The following is a 24665-nucleotide window of genomic DNA, read 5'->3' as shown; positions in this document are numbered from 1 at the left end:
TACAGGCGTGAATTATACATGTCCAGCATCAAATATTTACAGTATGTGCATTTTTGAAGAACAAGTGCTCAATGCATCGGCCTGAGAGGGAAAAGTACAGTGCAACATGAGATTCCTGTTTGTTTGAGATTTTATTTCATCAATGTTCTCCTAAGAATAGATGTTTTTCAAGCTTACATTACACAAAACTTTTTAGGAGAATATCAGAAACGTTGTGGCTACACACCATGTATTTTTGTGTTCTATCATTAACCCACCCAATATTTCATTTGATCACTTGTGCTATATATAATTAACAGCCGTGGGGTTTGCGTGGTTACAGTATGGTTAGAACATGCAGCATGACATTCAACGATGCTTTGCCGTGGGAAAAAAACAGAAGAAGGAAAAGATCCTTGATAAGTGCAGATAGTGTTCAGCGGAGACATAGTGCCGCACGTACAAGCCAGTGAGAAATCATGATCATCAGGATAAGACCATAAATTTCCATTTATATTATTTTGTTCATTTTAAAACACTCCAGTCTGTTGCTCGAGTTGTGTGAATATAAATGTGTTAACAGCCAAATGGTAGTGCAGGCCTCTCGCTAAACGGTCCGACAGCTGTGCAAATGAAAGACCTACTGCTCTGACCGAGAGAGGAAGAGGTTGCAGAGGTGAGGGCGCAGAACCTCAAAACCGCCAGAGACCACCAGCATGGACAGGAAATTTGATTTGAGGTGAGGCATACATTAAAATGAAAATAGCAAAGAACAATGGCCACGACTTATTTCAAGACTGAAACGGTCCACAGAAATGCTACACTGATGCATTCATTGCTTTAGGCTAAAATTAAATCACAAAGAAGACGGTTGGTGCAGTTTGACTGCACCTCAGAGAACTCATCAGTTCCACGTCTCAGTACCACTCTGTGTTGGCTTTATGGAGCTTCTAAGTTTCACAGTCCCATGTGGAGTCGTCTGTTTTTCTGGCCCAGTAGCTTAGCCCTTCAGTGACCAACAAGATGCACATTACTAGGGGGGTGTTGATGGAGTTCCAGTTCACGCCGGAGCCAAACCCACAGTGTGTGTGCTTGCAAAAGTTAAGTCTAAGGCGTGATCTTGAAATCAGGTTATTGATATTGACAAGAGTGACACTGCGGCCACCGCATATAATTTTACACACATATTAAATAACACGCTAAAAACAAAGCCTCCAACTGCATTTTGAAATTTCCATTTTCACAAACTTCATCTGAGAATGAAATATACATAGAGATGCACAGTACGTGGGTTTGAAGACCAGTGAAGCTTTTAACACTCATCCGTTACATTAACCGCCTTCATGGTTGACTGTCAATCCTTGTTGTATAGTTATGGAGCGTTAATTATACATTTTGCTGTCGTAGGAAGATTTCTGGATGACGGCAGCGTTGTGTAAGGGAAGAGATTGAAGCCTGCAGGGTTGTCCTGTTACCATCTTTTAATTTCCTCGAGTCTTTCAACATAAAATCTCAAAGCCTTTGATAAGATAATAGTCAAACTCGAGGAGATTTTTTTTTAATTAATAGGACTGGATAAGCTTTCTAGAATTCAAAGGAGACAGGCGTGACAGTGGAAAGAATAGCGGCCTGTGTTTTTAAGTGTGAAGTAGAAAATTACTGAAGACTCAGAGGTCGATTATCTCTTTAATCTGAATCTGCTTTCACAGATTATTCCAAGGCTTTTTTTCATTCAGATTAATGGATGTATTTAATGTGACTTTTTAGTCTCCTTCTTGCAGGAGAAGCTCACGACTTTGGATGGCGGAGAGAAAGGAATTTATATCAGACGAGACATCTTTGCCAGATAATCGCCGGCGGTTTCCAAGATGTGTCATGGTCAGAAATATTCTCGACATTCTAATGTTTACCTCGACGCTCCTGGAGATACAGATCTACTGACATTACGCTGAAGACAGGAATTGGAAAGTAATTGCGGGAGAAAAACGGAAATGTGTGCGACGAAATGCATAGAAAAGGGTGACACAAAAGAGCGGCCAAGATGTCAGATGGAGCAAGCAGATGGCTGGAGGATGCGTTTCCAATCAGTCTGGTGATAACAGTGAATCCTCAAAGACTAAATCCAGAGAAATCCAAAACAGACATATTCCCATGTCAGACAACGGTTGCAATCCTCAGCGTGGTGATCAAACAATGTCAACTCTTTCGCAATCATGAAATTTGTGGCCACAAAACAAAGACACATTTGGTAGGGTTTAATTTCGAGGGTGTTTGATGGATTCATGACAAAACTGTCATAATGGGGAAGTGTGTGGGAATGTGCCTTTCTACTGGGCGCAGTGACACAAGCGAGGTTGTCGATGTCATCACTGAGCCGCAGCTGCTTGTTGACATCATGGTAGTCGGACAGCTGACAGCAGCTGCAGCACCAACGGGAGAGAGAGCGAGGGAGAGAGAGAGAGAGAGAGAGGGGAGTTTAGGTCATTGGACTAGACCTCTGCCATGGTGGCATCACGAAAGCTGAAGTTCATCGATCTGAACTGGGTGAACTTGGTGCCTATGAACGGCGTGTCTGTATTTTTAACTTGAGTTCCAGGGATACATTTTAGTGGATACACTTTGTTTGTCTATGTTTTGTATTTGTGTTTGTTTGTTTATTTATTATTGATCGTGTCAACTACATCAGGAGTAAAAGTGGACTTCTTGACGTCAGTGCATGATTCGTTCTCTGTTTAGCTGCAAGCAAATATTGATGACATTGTCCTTCCACTATGCAGAGCATGCACGCCACTTACATTTTGATTTGCAGCTGGACCTGATTATGAATCACTTTCCAGCGCTGGACAGCTCAGTGTGTTTGCCATGTTTTGATCTCTTGGAACGCGAGAGAACTCGAACAGGTCCTAAACTTTCATCTGGCTATACTCCGCAAAGACAAATGTTCTGTAAGAAACTTGTGAAAGAAGGAAAAGGAAGCAAAAACCTTCAGAAGTCAAAGATGTATATATAAAAAGATACAATTTGAAGGACTTGAAATTATTCCCATTCATGACTAAAAAAAGTTTTTTTGAGGAATTTGCAGCCATAATTAGGGTTCAAACTGGTGCAGAGTGAAGCTAACAAGGTGGATTTCGCCATCACCACTCTTTTAAAAACAGTACATATACATCAACATGGGTTATATTTATATTCCCTTTAAAAGCTCACAAGTCTGCAGAGACTGTGGTCAGACACGGTTGTAACCAAAAGCAAAGTAAGGAATTCTGCTCGTCTGGCCAAAACCACAAACGCATGAAAGGTTGTTACTGACAGACACACACATACACACACTCCATCTGTCCACTTAGCAGGTCAATCATAACCTCGTTCTCACAGAGGAGAAGAGACAGATTTTTTTTCCCCTCCGTAGGACTGAGCTACACTCACAACCTCCCTATGAACTTAACTGCTCTGAATCAGATTACACTGGAATGATATGAGATTATATTGAACTAAATTAGACCTTACGGGTCTCATACTGGATTGTACGGATTGCTGCTCACATTGGGCATTCCAGCAGGGATAAAGACACCACATTAAAACCCTGATCACATCACAGGGAATCAAACCAGTCATTAGCATTAGCGTCTTATTGTAATCATATGGCAATAGATTGGGATTAACAGCAGGAATTTCAAATCAAAAAGAAACATATCTCACTCGGCTTAAACATTTTTACCTCTAGAACAAGAACAAGAGGAAAGAGAGAACAAGAGTAAAACAATTCAGATTTTGCCCCACTCAAGGTCACTAAAATTGATCGGATGTTTTTTCAAACTGTTTGAAACAATGAAAAGGGTTTGCTTGTTTTCTCCCTTTTCAAAGAGGACTTCATTTTGGTCTTACAATCAAATATTCAGTCAAAATATACAGTTTGGTGTGTTTATGCTTTTTGAGCGCGATCCAATAGCAATTGGCTAGAGCTTCTTGGAAAGATCAATTTTATTCCAAAAGTAGCCAAAGTATAGTCAATATCCAGGCCTGCAGACGCCATTAGAATGCAAATTGCTTGGCCAGGTACAGTTGCACAGACAACAAAATCAATACGTTTAAAGCGTTTAATTAATATTTTCACTGCACTTAAGCAGCAAAAATGCATTGATCTTTGAAAAAGAAAGTTTGCAAAATAACTTTACTGACACTTTAATCAAATATGTGACCGGAGAATAGAGAGCACAAGATGGATTAGTGTTAGGAGAAGCCAGACAGGAATGAAGAGCTAACACACACACACACACACACACACACACACACACACATATATAGTAGTATATAGTACATATTGCTAGAAGACATTTGTGGAATGTAGCTGAGCCATGCATGTTCTCCCAGTGTGTTAAAAAATCTCCACTAGGGGTCACTTCACTGGTCCAACTTACCCGATGTCTCTTCTCAAATCCTCTATCTCTCGACCACTTTCTCTTACTGTGACATTGGCTGTTAGATGGACTCTATATTGATGCCTACTCAGTTAGAGCTGTTTTCTATATGACCATGACCAATTCAATTCCACATTGACCAAAAAGGCAATAAAAAAGTTTCCCAACAGGGCGAAAGCGAGTCAATTTTTTTTTTTACTCAGTCTGTTGTTTCCCACTGTTTTTATTGTGCAGTGCTGCCAAATACCTCACTCAGATGGCAGGTCACACTAAAGTGGCCATGAACAGACACACAACCTCATAGACCTGCAGGCATGTGTACGCACACCAAGACTAATGTATGGATGAATGCCGATTTTAGACAATGTGAATATTGATACGCACATGCCAAATGAAGATGTTTTTATTTTTTATTTTTTACTACCCACGCAGAGGCACTTCCCATCGTTGCCTTAAAATCAAGACTTTGACAGGGAAGAATTACTTTGCTGGTCAAGGGACCACTGACCCACAGTATCCACCGCTTCTTGGACAAAGAAGCTGGGATTTGATCCTGTTCCCCCTGCATCTTTTCACCCATCGGAATAAGCAGAAAACATTGGACTGGTAATTAAGTGACTGCTAATGTCTGGAGGAAACCAGTGCAAGCACAGGATATGAAGTCCAGGCAGTAATACCAAGTTGCACCCCCAAGCCCGTGGGTCGCCTCCAGCTGGTCTGCCAACCATCTTGCTGTGAGGGTGCAGTGCGTAACACAACACCAACAAGCTGCCCCAAACCCATTTCAGAAGCAGGACCTGTACCCATGACTGGTCTCAGGCCCGCCGAAACACTCCAAACAAATCAAAACAAACCATTCTTCCGACACTGAACACGTGTGTTGTTTTGTCTCTTGAGGCCGAGAGCAGTCAAGGAATCCAATTATGAAAAACAAGCCATCTTTATTCATGATTGACAACAACACGCTCAAACATCTGCAGCGCTCGACCATCTGCTTTTACAGACCTGCGTTTGTGTCTGCCTGAATACTACGAATTTCCAAATCATACATTGTCCATTCAATGTTCATTGGAGACACAAGTCTGTTTAGACAGTCACAACGTGGGAAGAAAATAAAAGTCCTCATAACATAAATCATTACATTATAGGGGGAAGTCTTAGTTTAAGGTTATGGCTTGGCAAGCAGTGGTTACGGTTATAATTAGAGGTAAGTCTCCAGGAAATGAATGCAAGTGGTGGAAATGTGAGTCTGTGTGTGTGTGTGTCTGTGTGGTTTTCGTGAATATGTACAGCTTGTGGCTGGGAATGTAGCCTGTCTGCGGAGAGGAATGTCAGTCAGCAGAAATCCTGTGCTTTATCATAGTGAGAATATGTCAGAGTGCCTATCAAGCTGATTACAGTCTCCGCTCTATACGGAGGAAGGAAGAGCAAGATATCCAAAAGTGGTTAAGGTAAGATTTGCAGACTCTCGAGTTGAATGCAGAAAAATGTAGCCTTCCATGCCTACTCTATATTAAGTCTCACATTTATTGAAGCTTTTAACTGCCAGAACAGGATTTACAAGCATTATGTTGCAGTTAAACAGCACAGAGTATGTTAAGTATTTTTTAGACCAGAGATTATTTGAGCTCTCGAAGTTGCTGCCTCCAGCCCCAACTGTGCAAAACCACCATCATTCCTTGGCTAGCTTTTAGGCTGTTTTTCTGCACTTGTTCATCCATACTAGTTAAACCTGAGATAACGGAATACAGGGTGACTGCACATACCTCCGACTTTCTAGGAACATAGGACACCATGAAATTTAGTTTAAAAAAAACATCTTACATTGGTCAATATTGTTGCCTTTTAGCAAAATGAAGTGGCGGAGTGCTCCTCGATTGGTGGATCAGAACCATAAAGCGAGCTGTGAAGCAGTTTCTACTGATGAAAAGGTTTGTCAACAACTATAATTCAATTGTCACTGAATACAATTCAAGCAGCAAAAGTGACTAATTTATTTGTATGTGAAAAGGCTCATTTATGTTCCCTTTACCTACAAATTTGTACCTGTCCGGTTCAAACGATGTTGCTGTCACTGATCACATGCTTCCACGGGTTCTTTGCATTGGTGTTGCTGTTCACCAATATGCTCCCCACTAGGGGGAGCAGCCCAGAGTCAAAAGTTTGACAATGACAAGCTCCAGAACAAACATGGCAACTGTACAAGTATTGATAATGTACCTCTTGCACAAAGGCAGCGTTGTAGGAGGCAGTGGTAGGTGAGGCTGTTAAATATATCACGACTGAAGGACAGAGAATTTCCACCATTGTTATGTCTTTCTTGTGTCTCATTAGAGTTATGTATCTAGTCGTCACAGCAACACAGCCCACGCAATCTCAGACCTGCCATTTTGGCTTTCCACAAACTTAAGACCAACCCCTTTAGGTTGACCACCTTTCTTGACGCAACTTCAGAGGCAAGGGAAGTCGCTTTGATGAAAACCTGGTGTGAATGTGCAGTAATTTTTGAGGCATATACACCATCTTGCTTTCTGTAATAATATACTCAGTTAAATGAAGTTCAACATGTTTCTGATGTTGGTCACGGCTGGTCATTCACGGGTAATGGGGGTCACTGGAACCAGTTGAGAGTCACTGCACTAGACAACCAATGAAGCGAGCTTGGCAGTAACACTGAGTTGCAGTTTTTTTTTCCTTCTAGAAGCCACACAAGACAATGATGATTGATGAAACTGCAAAACACCACCAAAGCACAATGTTCTGTTCCTTGACCCGTTATCAACATTTCCTGAAAATGTCAAATGCATTCAGAACTTATAATGCTAACCGACAGACAGACAGACAACAAACGGCAACAAGAACGTAACCACATTGGCAGAGCAAAATTTCCTGGTCCAAATATTCACAAATAAAGGCATAAAATCTAGACAAAATTAATTTAATAAACTTTCTAACTTAACTCCAGTTGTTTAATTCCTGACAGCGGATGTCCATATTCAGCTTGAGTGCTAACAAAAACAATTGTTCCGTCTCATAAAAGCCCACATAGTGGAGCACTACTGTGCCTATGTGCATATGCACTGAGGAGTGACTGATCTGGGGCATGAAAACCACACAAAAGAAATTCAATTTTCTGGAAGCAAACGAACAGCGTGGCTGAATAGGTGTGACTCTACATTTTCATTTAATACAGCCAAGATCACAGAGAACAAGCTGCTAAGGAAAGCCTTTTCTGCTGACATTGTTTCATGTCCTGAACAGTGTGTCAGAGAACGTGTGTGGAGCAGCAGCAGCTGAATTCAGCAGATATGAAGAAGCACTGTAGCGTCAGTCAAAAACACAGCCAGAGAACAGAGAAAAAGAGATTGCACACAGAACAAAGAAAGAAGGAAAGGAGAAGGGAGAATTGGAAAGTGGACTTTCATCAAAACAGGAAAAAGGTACTTTTCTGAACTGATGCTGTTAAGAGACTCATAGAACAGTCATTCTGCCCATTGGACTTTAAAAAGTACATCACCTTACTGAGTCACCACGGAAATGAAAACAGAATGGCACTGCGCAGCGTGACATTTCCTCTGACTGAACAATAAACCACATTGGCATTGTCGGTGGGGGAGGATAACAACCACTGTTTTTGCTGTATCTTGATATAAAAATAAAGGCCAGAAAACCCAGGTACTTGTCAACTCTTCTGAAGTCAAGTGTTTTCAGATAAGAGTAAGACCTGAATTTTTGTAATGAAGACAAAAGGATGGATGTATAGTTTGAAGAATGAATGAATATAAACTGGAAACAAGCACAGTGAAACACAAGATATCAATGTTGGAGGAGAGCAACAGCCCGGAGTTTGCTTTTTAGGCCTTTAGTGTGTTTGGTTTGACAAAACAAGCTGTAGTACAGTGTCATGTTTTGACTTTATACCAGGGAGGTGTTGAGATACACCCAATCCATCTTGTCCTGTGCCTGTTCTGAGTACTTGGGAATGGACATACCACGAATGATTTCCCAATTAGATTGGTCAGCTGACATTTTAAGGTATGTCATGACCACCAGAACTAGCTTTTTGTCTAGAGGTTATTGTTTTACTATTATCAGGGCAGCAACTGATGACTATTTTCATAGTCAACTAGTCACCGACTATCTTCACGACTGGTCAGCTTATGTGGTGCATGTAGCATATATTGTATATAGTAGTGTTAAGTACTATTAGTTCTAAGAAACTCATGCAAACCACTGTTCATGGAGAAATCTAAGTCACCGTTGGTATTTTAAAACACACATAATATTACAAACTCTTTTAAGAAAACTAATTTAAGTTCTATGTCGGGGCAATTTTCATTCATAATTGTGTAAAAGTGACAGTTCATCTTTGTTGCATGGAAAAGCACAGCCGAAAAACAAAGGCGGACGAAGATGAAAAAGAAAAAAAAGGAAATATAAAGGGGAGTTGATAATGAGGGAAACGGGGTTAATGTATGTAAAAAAAATCTGAGAGAAAAAGGGAAATCAGTGGCTGCAGGGTCTGACACTGTCCTAGTTTCACTACAGTGTCAGTATCTCCTGTGGCTTTTCCCAACACTTCCTCCCGCTTGATTAATGCTACCGTCGCATCCATCCCCAGTGCTGCTCAAAACTCAAATAAATAAACTATGATGTTACAGAAAAAGAAGACATGTATTCAACATCACATTTCATGTTAGCCTAGTTTAAGTTTTGATTGGCAAATGGGGGAAAAAGTTTGGGGGAAACGATGGCAGTTGGTAAACTGGGACACTGCAGGATGGTACTCTAAAGACTGGTTTAGAAAATTTAGGATAACACAGTGACTAGCAATTTCTTTTAACACGGAGAAATAATAGTTTCCAGCCGAGCAGAAAATGTGTCAATTACTGGTTCTTGTTTCCAAATAGTGCTGACAGGCGATTTTATTTTCAACCCTGTTTGCCAACGACTCTGTAAGTTGTAAAGGTGTATTCATTGGCAAGTGTTCGTTTCTGAAATGATTCATAGTGTTGTAGTCGAGACCAAGACTAGAAGGGGTCTGAGTCAAGTCCAATACTGAACTGTATACATAACCCAGAAGCAGCCGCATTTAGAGCTAGCTAGACACTCACAGAAGAAGCTCTCCTTTTCCTGTCTTCTACATGACCATAAATAAAGTTCATTAAGAGAGCGTGACTGGTATTAATGGTTTGTTTTCATGCAATATCAAATCTTTATTTCAGTTGCTGGATGCAAAGTTGCTAGCACAAACAGCTAAAAAAACAGAAGAGCACTATGAGAACGTCGACCACCCCCTGGTTTATTTCTACCCATTTTATAAATTCCAATATTAAATTTCAATATTTCCAATAATGCTGACATATACATTTACAATATCCATGTTAGCAGAGAGCTTTAGTATTTAAATCTTGTTAAATGTCGCTCCTGCAACACAGCTCTAGTGATGGATCCTTCAAACGACACATGGAACAAAATGGATCGCCATATTCCTATTTCTTCTTCTATAATTAAAAATAACTGAAGTTTAATTATAACAAAATCATGCATTTTGAGTTACTTTGGTGACAGCAGACATAAACAATAAACTGGGTCATAAATAAAATAGGCTAGAGTAAAAGCATTTGTTTTTTTAAATGTACAAACTGCTGTGCTCAGTACCCTTCACTCCCAGGCACATGGCTGTTGCACTGCAGTGAAGACCAAACAAAACAAAGACATGCCAAAACAGTGAGACAGGACGGAGACAAGGCGACAGGCTGCTGTTCAATTTCAGTGACAGTTGTTGCAACAAGACAAGCAGTTATCAAGAAACTCTGCGACGAAAAAAAACAGGCTGTGAACCCAAGTTGGTCCAAAATAGATGTGAAGTCTATTTTATGCACAGACTGTGATGTGAGGAGACAAAAGAGCTGGTGGTGCATTTGTCTGAAACGTCCACCCCTGTCTCTCCATTGTCGTCCGTGTGAGGGCAGTTTTGAGGCTCATGATCTGTCAGAATTGTTCCCAAAATCAACCAGTCATGGTTCAATCTTCAACAATACTTGTTTGACTAAAGTATCTATATCTTTATTTAAGTTTACATAACACAGATTTCTGAAATGTCTATCTCAGATAAGCACATTATTGTGACGACAACTTCCCAAAACTGTCCCAGTCAGGCAGGAAAGAATTCAAATGGCTTCTATTTTTAGGTTAAATAGCTGCATAATGACTTTCTATCAGCCACAATTGTGCTAAATTAAAAGCTTGCCAAAAGGTTTCAGTTCAGACGGATATTAGACACCGGACATACAATACAAGCCATAGGGAGTAATGCCAGACAACAGCTTGATGGCCTATGGTGCTTTAATAGAGCTGGCAACTCTGGATAAAGAAGGCAAGATGAGTTGGGACCAGAGCCAAGCGACAGAGGACAGATGAAGAGAATGAATGGAGAGCTGAGTAGCAAAGTGGCTTCAATCATTTTCTCCAAGTCTTACTCTGAGCATCACTCTGAGATAAAGATGAGAGAAAAGACAGAGAAAGAGGAGGGGAAGTGAAAATAACTGAAACGTGACAGAGCTGACAGAGATGTACAATAACAGATGGGGCTCAGAAGTATTTTGGTATTCACAGAAAAGAGTCAGATTGGTGTACACAGGGGTTTCGAATCCCTGAAAATCTCTTCATATTGTTCTGCAATTGTGGGGAAAATGAGGTCGTAGATATGGAATTGACAAAAATGGTGACTCATGCTGAAGAGAAAGAAACACCAGTCGAAGTGACTGGATTCTACAGTCCTCATATGATACACTTCTGACACAATGTCTGTGTTATCCCATCAATGTGACATTACCCACCTAAATTGCCTGGTGTGCGTGCATGATGGCTTTGGTCCAGACAACCAATGCATGAGGTGATACTGTATAATACTCCACACCTATTGCAATAAAGTCTGCTTTCAAAATTGTTATTAAACGTTTCCATGAAGCAGTCATTATTTTACTCACAGATAGTCAGGACTACTTTATGTCAGTCAAGCAGGATCCACCTTTTAAGATTGACTTCCAAGGAGGACCACGAAATAATTCTCCGCTGCCCTTCTGTCCGCCTCCCATCCCCCTTGAAACTCTGACCCATCATCTCCCGCATCACTCTTCCCACATTTACTCAGCCACTATACTTCCCTGAACATACAGTGAAAATGTTGTTGAACATTTGGCTCATGTCGTCATGGCAACAGATGTGCGTTGACTGTTCTACTCTACATATTTTTTCTTGAAATCATATTATGAGGCCGACCAGTGCGAAAAACTGAGCTTCAATGTTCCAACTGCTTCCACTTCCACCCGGGCAGTTTGACTTCAACTGAATTCCTGTTTGAAGGGGAACCTGTTACTCTGTCTACACAACCACACAACACACACAAGTTTGTCACACCATCTTTGCAGGGACTGCTCATTGAAATAATGCTTTCCCCAGCCTCTCACCCTTAACTTAACCTTCCAAAACAAATGGCTTACCTTACACAGGACTCTGAACCAACCTTAAACCCAATTATAATAATCTACATTTACTTACATTTTTAAACTCCTAAATCTTGTGAGGACAGGCCAAAATGTCCTCACAAAAAAGGTGGCTTGTCAAGATTGTCAAAAGTATTCAGTGTGGCAAAATATGCCCGCACACACACACACGATCATATACACATGCTCCTTCAAAAGTCAAAATAAAATCCAACTGACTTGATCTCAGAAATTTTCTCTCCAGGCTATTCTTCAAACAATGAACAAACACAAATTATGCGAGCAAAAACCACACTGTGCAGGCATCCTGACTTAGTGCAACGGGTAGATGATTGGACGCAGACGTGTGGAAATCTGATCTCAGTTGTGAGCTAGCCACGATCGCTGTGGATCAAGCTGCGACCAAAAATAACCAGCGATATTCTTATTGGTCACCCAGAAATTGAAACACATTTCAGCCTGCGTGTCAAAACTAAATTGTCCACCGTTGCCGGGTAATAACAGACCCACGGTTTAATCACATCAATTTCAGTGTATTGTTCTCATACTAGTAGAGGCACAGTTGTGAAGCACAAATAAAAAGAGAATGGTCAGATCAGTGGAAAAAATGAAAGTATAAAAACAGAAACAGTGGATGATAAAGTAAGAAATTCTAGTAATCTAGCAACAAAACTGCAGCAATTGCTTATTTACAGTATATGAACATGAAACACTGATATAAAGAGGCGGATGAGTCACACGGATGCATTAAGTTTGGAGTTTCCAGGGCAGTACTGGATTTATCTTAAAGGGAATTTGACTTTGGGTAATTAGCATCTAGTGACTGTGAGCAGTTCATGCATACTAATCTATACACCTCCCAGATAAAGATGTCTTACTTTCTAAATTCAGTAAGTAGAAAAAAGAAGGGAGCACCACTTCTCCTGAAGACCCCTGTAGTTCACAGGTGAAAGACTGAATTGGAGAGCACCTGAAACACACTGCTGGTCGATGAACAACAAGACCTTTATTCATCGGCTTGTTCCAAGTTCTCTTCAGATGTGTCTGTGTGCCAGAGTGTACCCACAGCGATCGCTCTTCTCTGCACCAGCCAAGACTTTGTATCCTGCCAAGTCTAAAGTGGGTGGAGAAAGTGTTTCAACATCTCCCCATTACAGAAAGATGAGGAGGAGAGCGTTTTTAAAACAAGTTAGGAAGGAACTGCATAAAAAAACGGATAGCTTTTTGCCTGCAACAGTTTGTTTGGATCATGGAAAATGGCTTTTTCGTATGGAATTTAGGTTGTTAATGCAAAGGTATACGGAGTTGAGTCTGTTTTACAAGTTTGGAAAAATGTCAAACTCAGTTCTGTCTTTTTACTTTAAATGAAAAAGTGAAGGTCACAAGATCACAGTGATGACACATGCTGATGGCTGCATCATTGGTGACAACAAGGCGTATAGAGGAGCTTTGGAGGGATTCACCAGATGGTATCCAAGGAACTTTTCAACTACAGCGAGGAGCCAATGGTGTCCCCTCTGCACCCAGCCCCTTTCAAGTTCAAATCATGGAATCCAATAAAGGGCTCGGCTTTTCACCCAAACAGCAAACCAGATTCATCACAGCACATGATCCCGAACCCTAATCCAGCCTCTAAGAGGACACAGTCCACGCTGCTTTTTTCTCCAGGACAGGTTGAGGTCCATCAACGTAAGCTGCAGGCATCTTTCGCCCTGTGACCGACACAAATCGATGTGATTGGAAAGGGGCATGAATGCTGCAGGCTACACAAGCTACTGAAATTGTGATGGAAGTGAAGAACCTGTGACCAAATAGAGAACCATGAACAACCAACCCACACTCCCCATTGTGAACTGTGGCTGATGGACCTTGAGTTGAAGACTCGTCACCTCCAGGTCCAGGCCTTAAAGATTCAGACGCTGTTTGGTGCCAAAGGCAAAAAGAATGTAAAACAGAACGTAACCTTTTCTGGTCAAGTTCAAAGTTCCCTTCTAAAACAGTACACAGCTGAGTTAATGGAACAAATCTGAACTTTTCTGTGAAAACTGAAAAAAAAACCCAAAATACTGGCGCTGAAATATCATCTACATCACTTGTTGCTCACAGTACAAGCTGCAAGTGAATGTCCTCATAAGTTAAAGTGTTATAAATTAAAGTGTATATTACTTTTTCATCTGAGTACAATAGAAAAATATCAGATCAAGTCGTATAGTGATTTTCAACATAAAAAAGATCATCGGCTGCTTCGCTCATTGACTGCATATATACGAATGCATATCTGAAATGCCTCCTTTGATCATACTGCCATTCATGTGTCTGCTTGACCACTGAGCAGTGACATGTCACCCCCATCTCCATAACAACAATGAGAGAAGGAGGGAGGGGGTTAACCCTTAACCTCCTGTATGTCCATGCTCATGTGCGTATTTAACTGACAGGGGGATGGGCTTGATGGGATTCTAACCGTACACCCAGAGGAATAGCAGTCAATCTCTAAAGCTTGTTTAGGCTTTAGCACCCACTAAGGATTAGCCACCCCCAAACTGAACAGACACAACATGCTGCTAGCTGCCCTTGACCACTACCTTGTCCAGCTACATTCATCAATCCATCATGTGACAACATCTGTACAGACAAGACAGGTGTTACATGGCGACCGACGGGGGGTTGCATCACTGAGATTCAGGGCTACATGTACACAAAGTAATTAGGGCAACAAGTAATGAAAGTAAATACCATGAGCATATGTTCTAGCTGGTGCAGATGATGGCACCATGCTGGCATGAGTGGATGGGATTAAACCATCTGCCAAAGGGGAAGTGGGCTCTCTCATTTGGATGTGCGGCAAAACATAATCAACACAATCGCAAAATCTGTCTTATGGCTTTGAAGATCAATATGATGAGTAGTTTAGCCTGTCCTCATTTATGGATCACGGAAACCATGGGAATATAGCTCTCCATCAGACATAAAGGCTTTTAAATGTAATATCAGGGCATGTTTCATTCCAATGGTATAAAAATGTATAAATGTATAAATATAAGGATTAATATCAGAGTGTTTGCTAGTGTTGTAGCTCTCACAATCCAACAATTGTAACAAGCCTTTTCCCCAGTGAAGATGTTCTACTGGCTCTGAACTATGTGCTCACTTTGGTTTTCAACTCATTTATCTCCCAAAGCTTATCTATTGGCAGTGTGCTGGGATAACATTTTTTAGTATCGAGCTTTGCTTTCTGGGCTTAAAAACAGAGTTCTGAGAGGAAGAGACATTATCAAGCAATGCAATAAATATCCACTGGGTACAAGGCAGCTAGCTACTAAAAATGACAAAGGCTTTTGCTACTTGGTAATTGCCATAATCCGCATATCTGGTTGGTATATTAACCACATGAAGGCACTGCCTGAAACAACAAAGTATACTTTGACAGGCAAAGTATACTGAGGTAAAAAGCATGGCTGCTATACTGACAACACCAACTGGTTATTTAAAGCCAATTACAAATCCACATCCTGATTCTTTTTTTCAAACCCTGCCTCACCATGCGACACTCCCATACACACACCCATGTAGCAATGACAGAGCGGTGTGTTTTCCTGAGTTAAAAGCGTGTCATTGTTACAGGTTAGAAACCACAGGCCTCAAGACCAACAAAACTGGTAAATACTGGTGAGAGAAAAGATGAAGGACTTGACAAGAACAAAGAAAGAAACCAATCTTAACGTAACCAATGGTACAGTAATTCAAAACATAAAAAAATGTTTTGGTTTTTTTTCCTGACTACAGGCTACCTAATGTTTAAGAAGCACACAGATCAAAGCTGCGTGCCAGTCAAAGATTTGTGTGATCCAATTTGTATCCAGCTGCAATATTTGGCTTTTCTTCCCGTTAAGTTATGAAGATTTAAGATTTCCAGTTTGATTCTTTTTTAAAGGTTCAGGTGCTCTTGCAGTACCACTGAAATCGATCTATTTGCGCTGGTGGTCAGGCCGGCCAGCAGTTAGTGTTGCTACCAGGGGGGAAAAAAGGAGGGCAGAAGTTCAGAAGGGACCTGGAAAAGAAGGATTCTGGGTTAACAGCAATTGAAAGCCTCTATTTAACCTCCAAAATCCACAGAGGACAGTTACAGTACACAACAAAGGAGGCTTTCTGAGGAACGATTTTACTACACAATAGTACTACTGCTCATTTAGATCAGATTTTTTAAATTTATGTGCCCAGTCAAGACTGTCACTCATATTGGGTTTTATTGACAAAACATTAGCTTGAACTTTTATTGGCCCGAGCACGGTCTGCAGAAACCAAAGAGCACCAAGAGCACAGAAGTGCTGTCCTTGCTGCTGACTCATCAATTCTCTCTATGTCCATTTCCATAGCAACCCATACAACCTTCTTACACCTGCATTGGTACTATACAAAACCGCTGTGTTTGACTTTAGTGAGGATGCTGCAGACTGCTGTCCGCTCGATCTGGCTTATCGAGTCTCCCACCTTCTTTTATACTCACTCACACACACTTTCATACAAAGCATGACCCCACTGTAAGACAAGATTAATTCACACTTTCATCACCAAGGTCCCCGGGGAGCCTGGAGGAGACAGGGGCAAAGTGGCTGCAAGGGGGATCGCTGAGGGTAATGGGCTTGTGTGCGCTCACTATTCAGCCCTATGGAAAATGAATGGCTTTGTCATTTGGGGTTTAGAGTGAACACAACTGGTCGACACCTGTGTGTGCATTACAATGCATGTGTGAGCAATAATGTGAATATAAGTTGTTCACTTATGCCTCCTCTTATCCTTAATGACACTTTAATCACCCGCTGACACACATTAGGAAACAGCATAGGCTGTTCATCAAAACCAATAAGGCTTAGTTTGGTATCAGGCTTTAATGAAGACTTGCTCGCACATCACTAATGAAATGTACATATGTTTCATTCTATGCTAAAGAAAAGTCCGAACTGCCCAATGCTGTGTCTCTAAAGGACATATTTCACAACAAATTCAATCCAAGCAAAAGCTGCACATGTGATCCTAACACAGCAGTTCCCTTTTCTGCCAATTTTTTTCCTTTTCACACACTCTTTTTGCTGATAATGTAAAACTGATGTAAAACTTTATAAGAGACGGCATAGTGGGCATTGTGGAACAAACCTGCTGACGGTGGCAGTTTTTTAAAAATGTCTATTCCCTCGAAAAACACATTGAAAAAGAAGAAATTTAAAAATAGGAATTGCAATTTTACACAGACCTTCTCTCTTCAAGCCTGTGTGCGCCATTTTTTATGCAGTGGCACGTCTATTGACTGAGTTGGAATTGAGTGTTAAGTGTTAGTGGAAATGTCATTGAGGCTTTGGATTCCTGTTCATTGCCATGACTGAACGACTGCTAGCTGCTGCGGCAGTTCATCACACCAAATCGCTCTCCCGCGTCAATCAATGGAAAGCCTGTGTGATAACTTTCATTACACAGAGGAAGGGTAAGAAAAGCTGATGGCAACAGCCTTTGTGAGGAATATTCTTTTTTTTGCACCTTGATCTTCCTGAGAGCTTTGTAGTTTGTTCAGCGCCTACAGACGCACAACACATTGAATTCCAAATCCGAGGAATCCCTTTGCACACACAATGTAACAGAGTACCTGCTCTAACAAGTTACAACAAGCATTACTGAGCTGAGCAATGTGGGGGGAAAAAAGAGCAAGCTACTGAGATCATCAATATTTTTGTCTCAGCAGCACTAACTGCTTCCATTGCTTAGTGCCCATGTGCACATTGCCTATTGATCTCTTCTAAATAAAGACAATAGGCTGGTTGCAAATAGAATGCTCCATAAATAACATGAAATATTGGCTGAAATGTGACAACTGTTCATAAGATCAAGACAAATAGGGTTGATGGACGGAAAATTCAAGTTCACCACTGGTGCACCTCCACCCTGATGTTCAAGCTTATGTGAACAGACTGAACATGATCATTCTGTGATGACATGTTAAAATGAATGCAGTGAATCAATTATAAAACTTCCAATTGATATATTATATATCAGCATCAGCGCCCCACAAGTGGCGCTCTTAGCTTCAAAATGATGTGAGGTCTCATTGAAACTGTAGTCCAAACCCACATATTTTGGCACAGGGTGCCATCTAGTGGGCTCTGAGAATGAGGACACTGTTTCATGAAGCCTCACTACAAAGGATACACATCAAAGGTGGTTCACACCACATTTTTAGCCATTATTTGGTGTGGTGCAAAATTCTAATCAAAAGCTTCAAAGCTACCTTTCACACAATGCACGAGTTTACAAACATCGCACACATTTTCTTTGTATTTTCAATTACAGTTTACAACACTGCGAACAGAGAAGCTGCCATGCACATCATTTGCCAATAGTTTAATGTAAATGACTCTGTTGAAAGTTTTGTTTTTGTTTTCTAGGTGAGTGAGCAGTTCAGAACTTATTTTGCAATCAGAAATATAAACACAGGATTATATTTATCATTAGCATTGTACTTGGTTGTTTAGTTAACAGTCGACAGACAACGCTTAACTGAGCCACTACAGCAAACTGTCATGACAGATCTCATTTCAATCTCAACACAATGATCTTATTTTTTACATTCACTCATTCCGGCTAAGACCATGCAGTTGAGAACCACGCAGATGTAATCTGATCCAAATAGGGATTAAAGGGCTGTAAACCCAAGACAGAACCCAATCATCTGTATAAAGCACGGATGCAATCCGCCATTAGAAAAACAAACCTGAACAATTGTATCTGGCAATTTCTGGTTGGAAACAAGTTCCAGGGTGAGCCTTCTCAGACCTCTCACCCCGACACAATGCATATGCACCTGCATAACTTCGAGAAAACAAAGTTCACGCACCGTTGACTTTGAACGGCTCTCTCTGAATGGGTTTTGAGCAACAGACTAAACTATATCACATGATGATTGTTAAAATCCAACACAGGAAAGCAACAAGTGACACATGGAAACTCATATTCCGTCAAGAAACAAATCCAATTTGCTGCTAACTAACACAATTCTGTTCCCCTGTCAGACCACACATCCATCATGCGACACATGAGATGGTTATCAACATGTTTATCTTGCAGCCACGGACAGATTATTCAACACAAACCACAGTGAAGCACCAGAGCACAGCCGTGGAAGCACCACAGTGCAAGTAAACAAGCATTTCCACCTATTGATCTCGCAAAACCAGCAACAACATTCACTAGATACTTCATGGTCTAGGAGTGCTAGTCGCCCCCACACATCAGAGGGGTTAAAATTAATCTTTTTTTTGGATGCCACTGCTGCTATTGTTGACTCTAATGAGCCATTAGAGCAATGATGAGTCCTGGATCTGTGATCCATTGTTGCATGATGCAAAATTACTTGGAGATCTCTGAGCAGATACTCGAGCAGAACACGGAGTTCCCATCAACTAACAGTACCGTGAGGATGTAACCAACTGTTCTCACCCGGTCGGTGAGATTACCAGTAATTACCAGTAATAACAAAGTTCCACTGCAACTTGTGAATAGATGCAATGAAGTTTTGCTGCAGACAGGATGTCCAGGTGAAACGTGAAGAAAGTAACTAACCTTCACCGGGGAGCTCCTTGTTGCTACGGGGAGCTCTCTGTTCACGCTGCCCGGGGGAGACGCGCATATCCCGGCTGCGCACCCCTGCATCGCCCCCCCGACCAGCCTGCCGCCTGCCCCCACACCTCCTCGGTGCGGCCGCTGCTTGATCCCGTCCAGGAGGCGAACCAAGAGGATGTTGGCCGGGAGGTCGTCCACCCCGCAGTCCACCAGGATGCGACACTCCGGGCAGCGCAGCTCATTCCGGGAGCTGACGATGTTCTCCAGGCAGCGGCGGCAGAAGGTGTGCTGGCACGGCAGCACCTTGGCCGTAGTGTCCAGGCGCTCCAGGCACACCGAGCACTCCAACAGATCCAGCAGCGACGAAGACTCGTCCATGTCGGCGGAGATGGTGAGCATCTGGGCTTCAGTGTCGGAGGAGACGCCGCGGAGGCTGGTTCTGGTTCTGGTTCCGAGGAAAGTCACGCGCAGCGCAGAGCATTCTGGTGAGGTGAAGCGGAGAGAAGACGGAGCGGTTCCTCTGTTGGAGAGCGTCAGCTGTGTAGACTTGTGTCTCCCACAACGTGTTTCCGTTCCTCTCAGTGTGTTTGTGTGAGCGTCCTCTCGCTCTCCCCCCTTCTCTCTCTCTCTCTCCCAGCAGCTGTGCGGAGCGATGAGGTCACGCTCTCATCATCATCATCACCATCAGTCGCGCTCCAGTCAGAAATACAGTGCGCGTGCACGAACCACGGATGGAAGGGAGAGGGAGAGACAGAATACACCAAAACATGTTCATATCAGTGAATCACGGGGGTCTGTGGAGGCACAAAAACACCAACCATGATGGAGTTGAACCATCAGTCAAACAACAGACGTAGAAATATATATATATATATATATATATATATATATATATATATATATATATATATATATATATATATATATATATATATATATATATATATATATATATAAAGATAAACACGAAAGATGAGTGGCAGTTTGAGAAAATGACTTTGGCTGAAGTGAAAGTGAAGTGAAAACCCATCATCGCAATTAAAGCATGCCAATAAGAACTGTCTTGAAACGTACGTCCATCCCGTCTAATGCCGATGATTTGATTTCACGCAATGTCGGTTAAGGTGCATCAACGGATGCATCACCTCTTCACCTCCCGCATGAAACGGTCCATAGCCACCAATCTGATCTGTTGGTTTTTGGCGACACCTGCTGCTGACACCTGCTGCTGAAGAAGTTCTCCACAGCAGAACTACACGACGAGCAACCACGAGTCAGGCCAATGTTCCTTCTTAAAGATTCCCAAACCTCCTGTAAATTGTACCTCTCAACAAAGATGGCTTACCATGAATGTCAGAAACCATCACAAATATAATCATTTTCATGACCTTGTACAACAAACTCCTTCTTAAGAATCGAATCAATAAAGCTTTTGAAAGACATTAACATTAATCTCATTGTAATAAATTAACAAGAAATCATACCTTTGCTACTGAGACATTTACCTTCTCTAAAGTCACACAAATTAAATCTGACATCAACAATTCTTCAAAGTGTGATTTGGTGGACCCAACAGCGGCAACAAAGGAGGTCATTCATCAGTGTGTCGGCTCCGTAGTGATTGCTGGTGTGCTTTGCCTGTGCACCTGTTCAGACCTGCACCGCTCTCACACCCAGAGCCACAGGGGCTGTTTCTGCTTGTCTAGTTGTGTCAGCGAGCAACTGAAGCGACGCCATCATGGGTGGGGGGCGGACCCACTATTTACCACCCACGATGAAGATCAGCGGGTGTCCTCCTACAACACAGGGTGAAGCAGCGCGTGTGTGTCTGTGAGTGTGCATCTGCATTGATTGGTCATATACTTGAGAACGTTGCGCTTTGCAATTTGACAACACAATCTGCCCACGTTACTGAACCGTGAACTGTTTTCCCATGCTATTACTCTGCCACCACAGTCAGAACACAAGTAAAGACCACACAAAGATACTCTTCATCAGTGTGGAGGAATCTCGCTTGCTGCATGGAGATATAACAAGAAGCCCTCGCTCCTCTATTTTCGGTCCTCTCGGTGCAGAACATTGCACAATCATCAGTTCCGCTGCCAAAAATATGTGACAATTATTGTCAAGAGCTGATCCTGAATAATTCACGAACACGTTGGCACCACAAGTGCTGGCGACAAGCCCAAGCTCATGGTCTATCCATTCCTCTTCATCAAACACACCCAAGTCTTATTACGTCCAGTGTGTTTCATCTGTTTTAAATGATTCTCCGCAGCTCGGAATTAGAGAGGAACTGGAGCGAGCCGTGAATGAAATGACTCTGGGATGGAAATCCCTTTGAGCAATTCTGGAAGTTGTTACTCCCAGTGGGACATTATGACAATAAATCCCTTGAAACAGTTGTTGATAGAATGGAAACTTTTCATAACAATTTGATACAGACACATGTGACACACATCAGACCTGGATCGACCTCAGGTGTACAGCTGTATAAACATGTCTTATTGTCTCACTGGATGATAGACCACATCTATTTCACCAAGGTTTGGATAAAAATTTGCTACACTATATCTAGGGAATTGTCAGCAAACTCAAGGCCGGGGGATTTTTTTTTGTTGCCTACAAGCTCTTTAAGTACCTATAGTACACCAACTTAGTTCATTAAAAATCTGGGTCATCTACATTGTATGTTGTTGTCAGGATACAATACGGGGTCATTACATGGGATGATTTTCAATTCTAAAGATGGGTGAGTTTTATGCCAAAATAAGCCTCTAATGATCAAAATAAAGGATCAGTTCAAGCCCCTTTTTCTCTTCTCTTGAGAGATCATGCCCATGAGATTGAATTTTGTATCTCAGGAATAGACAAAACTATGCTTTACAAGCTTCTATGACTCGCATGGATTCATGGCAAGACTCGCCTCAACAGTTCCCATGGCTCTCAGCAAAACAACGCAAATATTTCTCTGAAATGATCGCAATCCCTTTGTCTGGATTTGAGCAACCATTTCAATGGAACCTCCTATCATTTTTACACTGAGAACGCCACCTACTGAGCTCTGAAAATAAGGACACATTCATGAAGCCTCATGAAGTTTCATGAAGCCTCATCAGCTCACCACTAACGGCGGAGAACAATGATATCCCAAGTTGATTTGAAAGAGGGGGTGTCTCACGTGCGCCACCCTGATACTAAACTTTGATGTGAAGTGGCAGGCAGCAGAACATCATCCCACAAATGGGTTCAGGAGTATGAGTCCCCTGCTGTTAAGTAGTAGTAAGCTGTTTTAATTGAAGGAGATGCAAATACAGCCGCTGTTCAGAGAAGAAGAATCCAGAATGTGAAGTAAGGAAGAAGGAAGTACAGCCTATTGAGAGCCATATAAAACATTAACCTGTACCGAAGCGGATCAGATATAGTGATGACACTGTGTGGCTCAATATCTGTAAGTACAGTTTCCACACTATGATACACCTCACCCTGACCGACCAACGTCCTCCAGTCATGCAAAAGTAGGTTAGCTGACGTGGCAGTTACCATGGAAACCTGTCTTTTTTCCTTATTGAAGAGTAGTTAGAGGATGTGTGAGCATTAGTCGAACAAAGTCATTCAGACTCAAGTAGGTTCCCTTGAGCTGGTTCTCCGAGGAACAAAGAAGTGCTGGGGTCAAATTAAAGGTGATATAAAAATAATTATCTCAACTAAATGATCCAAATTCATTAGCGACCCAGACACAAATTATTGTTTTGTAAATTGAGTAACTTTGAGACACATGGAGCCACTTAAAAATTAGCACTGAAGAGGTTCCTGCTAGAAAAAGAAATACATATTCAACCATATTTTATTTCCTCCTGCCGGGTTCCAGTATCGCAAGGCTTAGAGGAAGTTTTTTGATTATTGCCATGGAAGGAAAGTTCATTATACTGAGCAGTAAATTAGGCCTCCGCTGACTGCTGCCGTCTCTGAACTCGACTTTGATGTGCAGCTGTGGGCTTTAAAACAAGATAGCCTGTCTGTGTGACAGCTGCTGCGCTCAATTCACTAAACTTCTTCTTCAGAGTGGATGTGTGCTGACCTGAAGCATCTATGCTCACAAAAGGAATCGAATGTGATTGGAAGCCTAAATGGCACATCACTCGTGCAACCTGAGGAAGTCATGTGAGAAAAAAAAGAAGGAAAATCCATCAAGCTAAATAAACCTGATTTTCTTCATTGGCTTCTGAAAGAAATGTGAGAGCCACAGTTCAAATTCAAAAATTTTTTTTTTCAAATTAAAATAAGTCACAGCAAATACAACGAAGATCCTTACAAGAAGACAGTCATGGCTCAGGTGGGTCAGGTCAAACCAGGCAACAATTCAACACAAAACAGGAGATTCAAAGCACCAAAGCAAATTAGAGGGGGACAAAGTAAACATCATCTCGTCATTCACGAGGACCCACCGCTGATTTCTGAAAATTGTTAGATTGTAGCAGAGACAAATGCTGGTGAATGGTTTGAACAATAATACATCCTTCATGTTGCTGCCTCTCTCAAGGGAACAGATGGTTTTTAAATTGTGTGGTGTTGAAATAAATCCAAAGTGAGTACTCATCAAGTGCGACATATTTTTCGCACATTTACACGTGCCGACTTATAAGTTTCTGGTTATCAGTGTAATTTAAAAATCATGAAGAATACTTTAGAGTAGACTTCAGCATTTTACAGTGCAGAACAATTGTTTGTCAAGCTATGCGAGTTGGCTTCCAACAAAAGATCGCAAATTTTACCTGCAAAAACTCATTGATGAATGAAAAATGGATCCTAGAGCTGCCTAACACCTTTGACTGGCCGTAAGTCCACAAACACAATGAACTACACATATTTATCACTAAAATGGTTTGTTTTTCAAATAAATCCTCACTTACTGTACACATCTATTGCCATATTTGTTGCCAAAAAGCAGTCATATTTTTGAAGAAGTGGACTGTATATGGGGCGTTTTTGGACTTGAACAACCATGTCAATGAAACCTCACATCATTTTTCAAACAAGAACGCCACCTATCGAACTAAAAAAAAATAAGGACAGTGTTGATGAAGCCTCATCTTTTACAGTATTAAAGTCTCAACAGAATCACTGTTTAGAGTCACATGGATGCTACACA

The 24665-nt window shown here is 41.5% G+C and overlaps 1 protein-coding gene across 2 annotated transcripts in view; it reads right to left on the bottom strand.

Annotated features, from left to right (window-relative positions):
• LOC128766217 (E3 ubiquitin-protein ligase SH3RF3-like) overlaps positions 1 to 20085 on the bottom strand; it is a 72859-nt gene extending 52774 nt beyond the window's left edge. For both annotated transcript variants that reach the window (XM_053877674.1, XM_053877676.1), the window contains exon 1: positions 19514 to 20085. In XM_053877674.1, coding sequence (XP_053733649.1) covers positions 19514 to 19912 — 399 coding nt within the window. In that variant the 5' untranslated portion in view covers positions 19913 to 20085. The remainder of the gene's footprint in view (positions 1 to 19513) is intronic.
• Between the last annotated feature and the right edge of the window lie 4580 nt (positions 20086 to 24665).

Source organism: Synchiropus splendidus, chromosome 10 (assembly GCF_027744825.2).
Source record: "Synchiropus splendidus isolate RoL2022-P1 chromosome 10, RoL_Sspl_1.0, whole genome shotgun sequence".
Taxonomy (NCBI): Eukaryota; Metazoa; Chordata; class Actinopteri; order Syngnathiformes; family Callionymidae; genus Synchiropus; species Synchiropus splendidus.
This window is presented reverse-complemented; position numbering and strand designations above follow the sequence as displayed.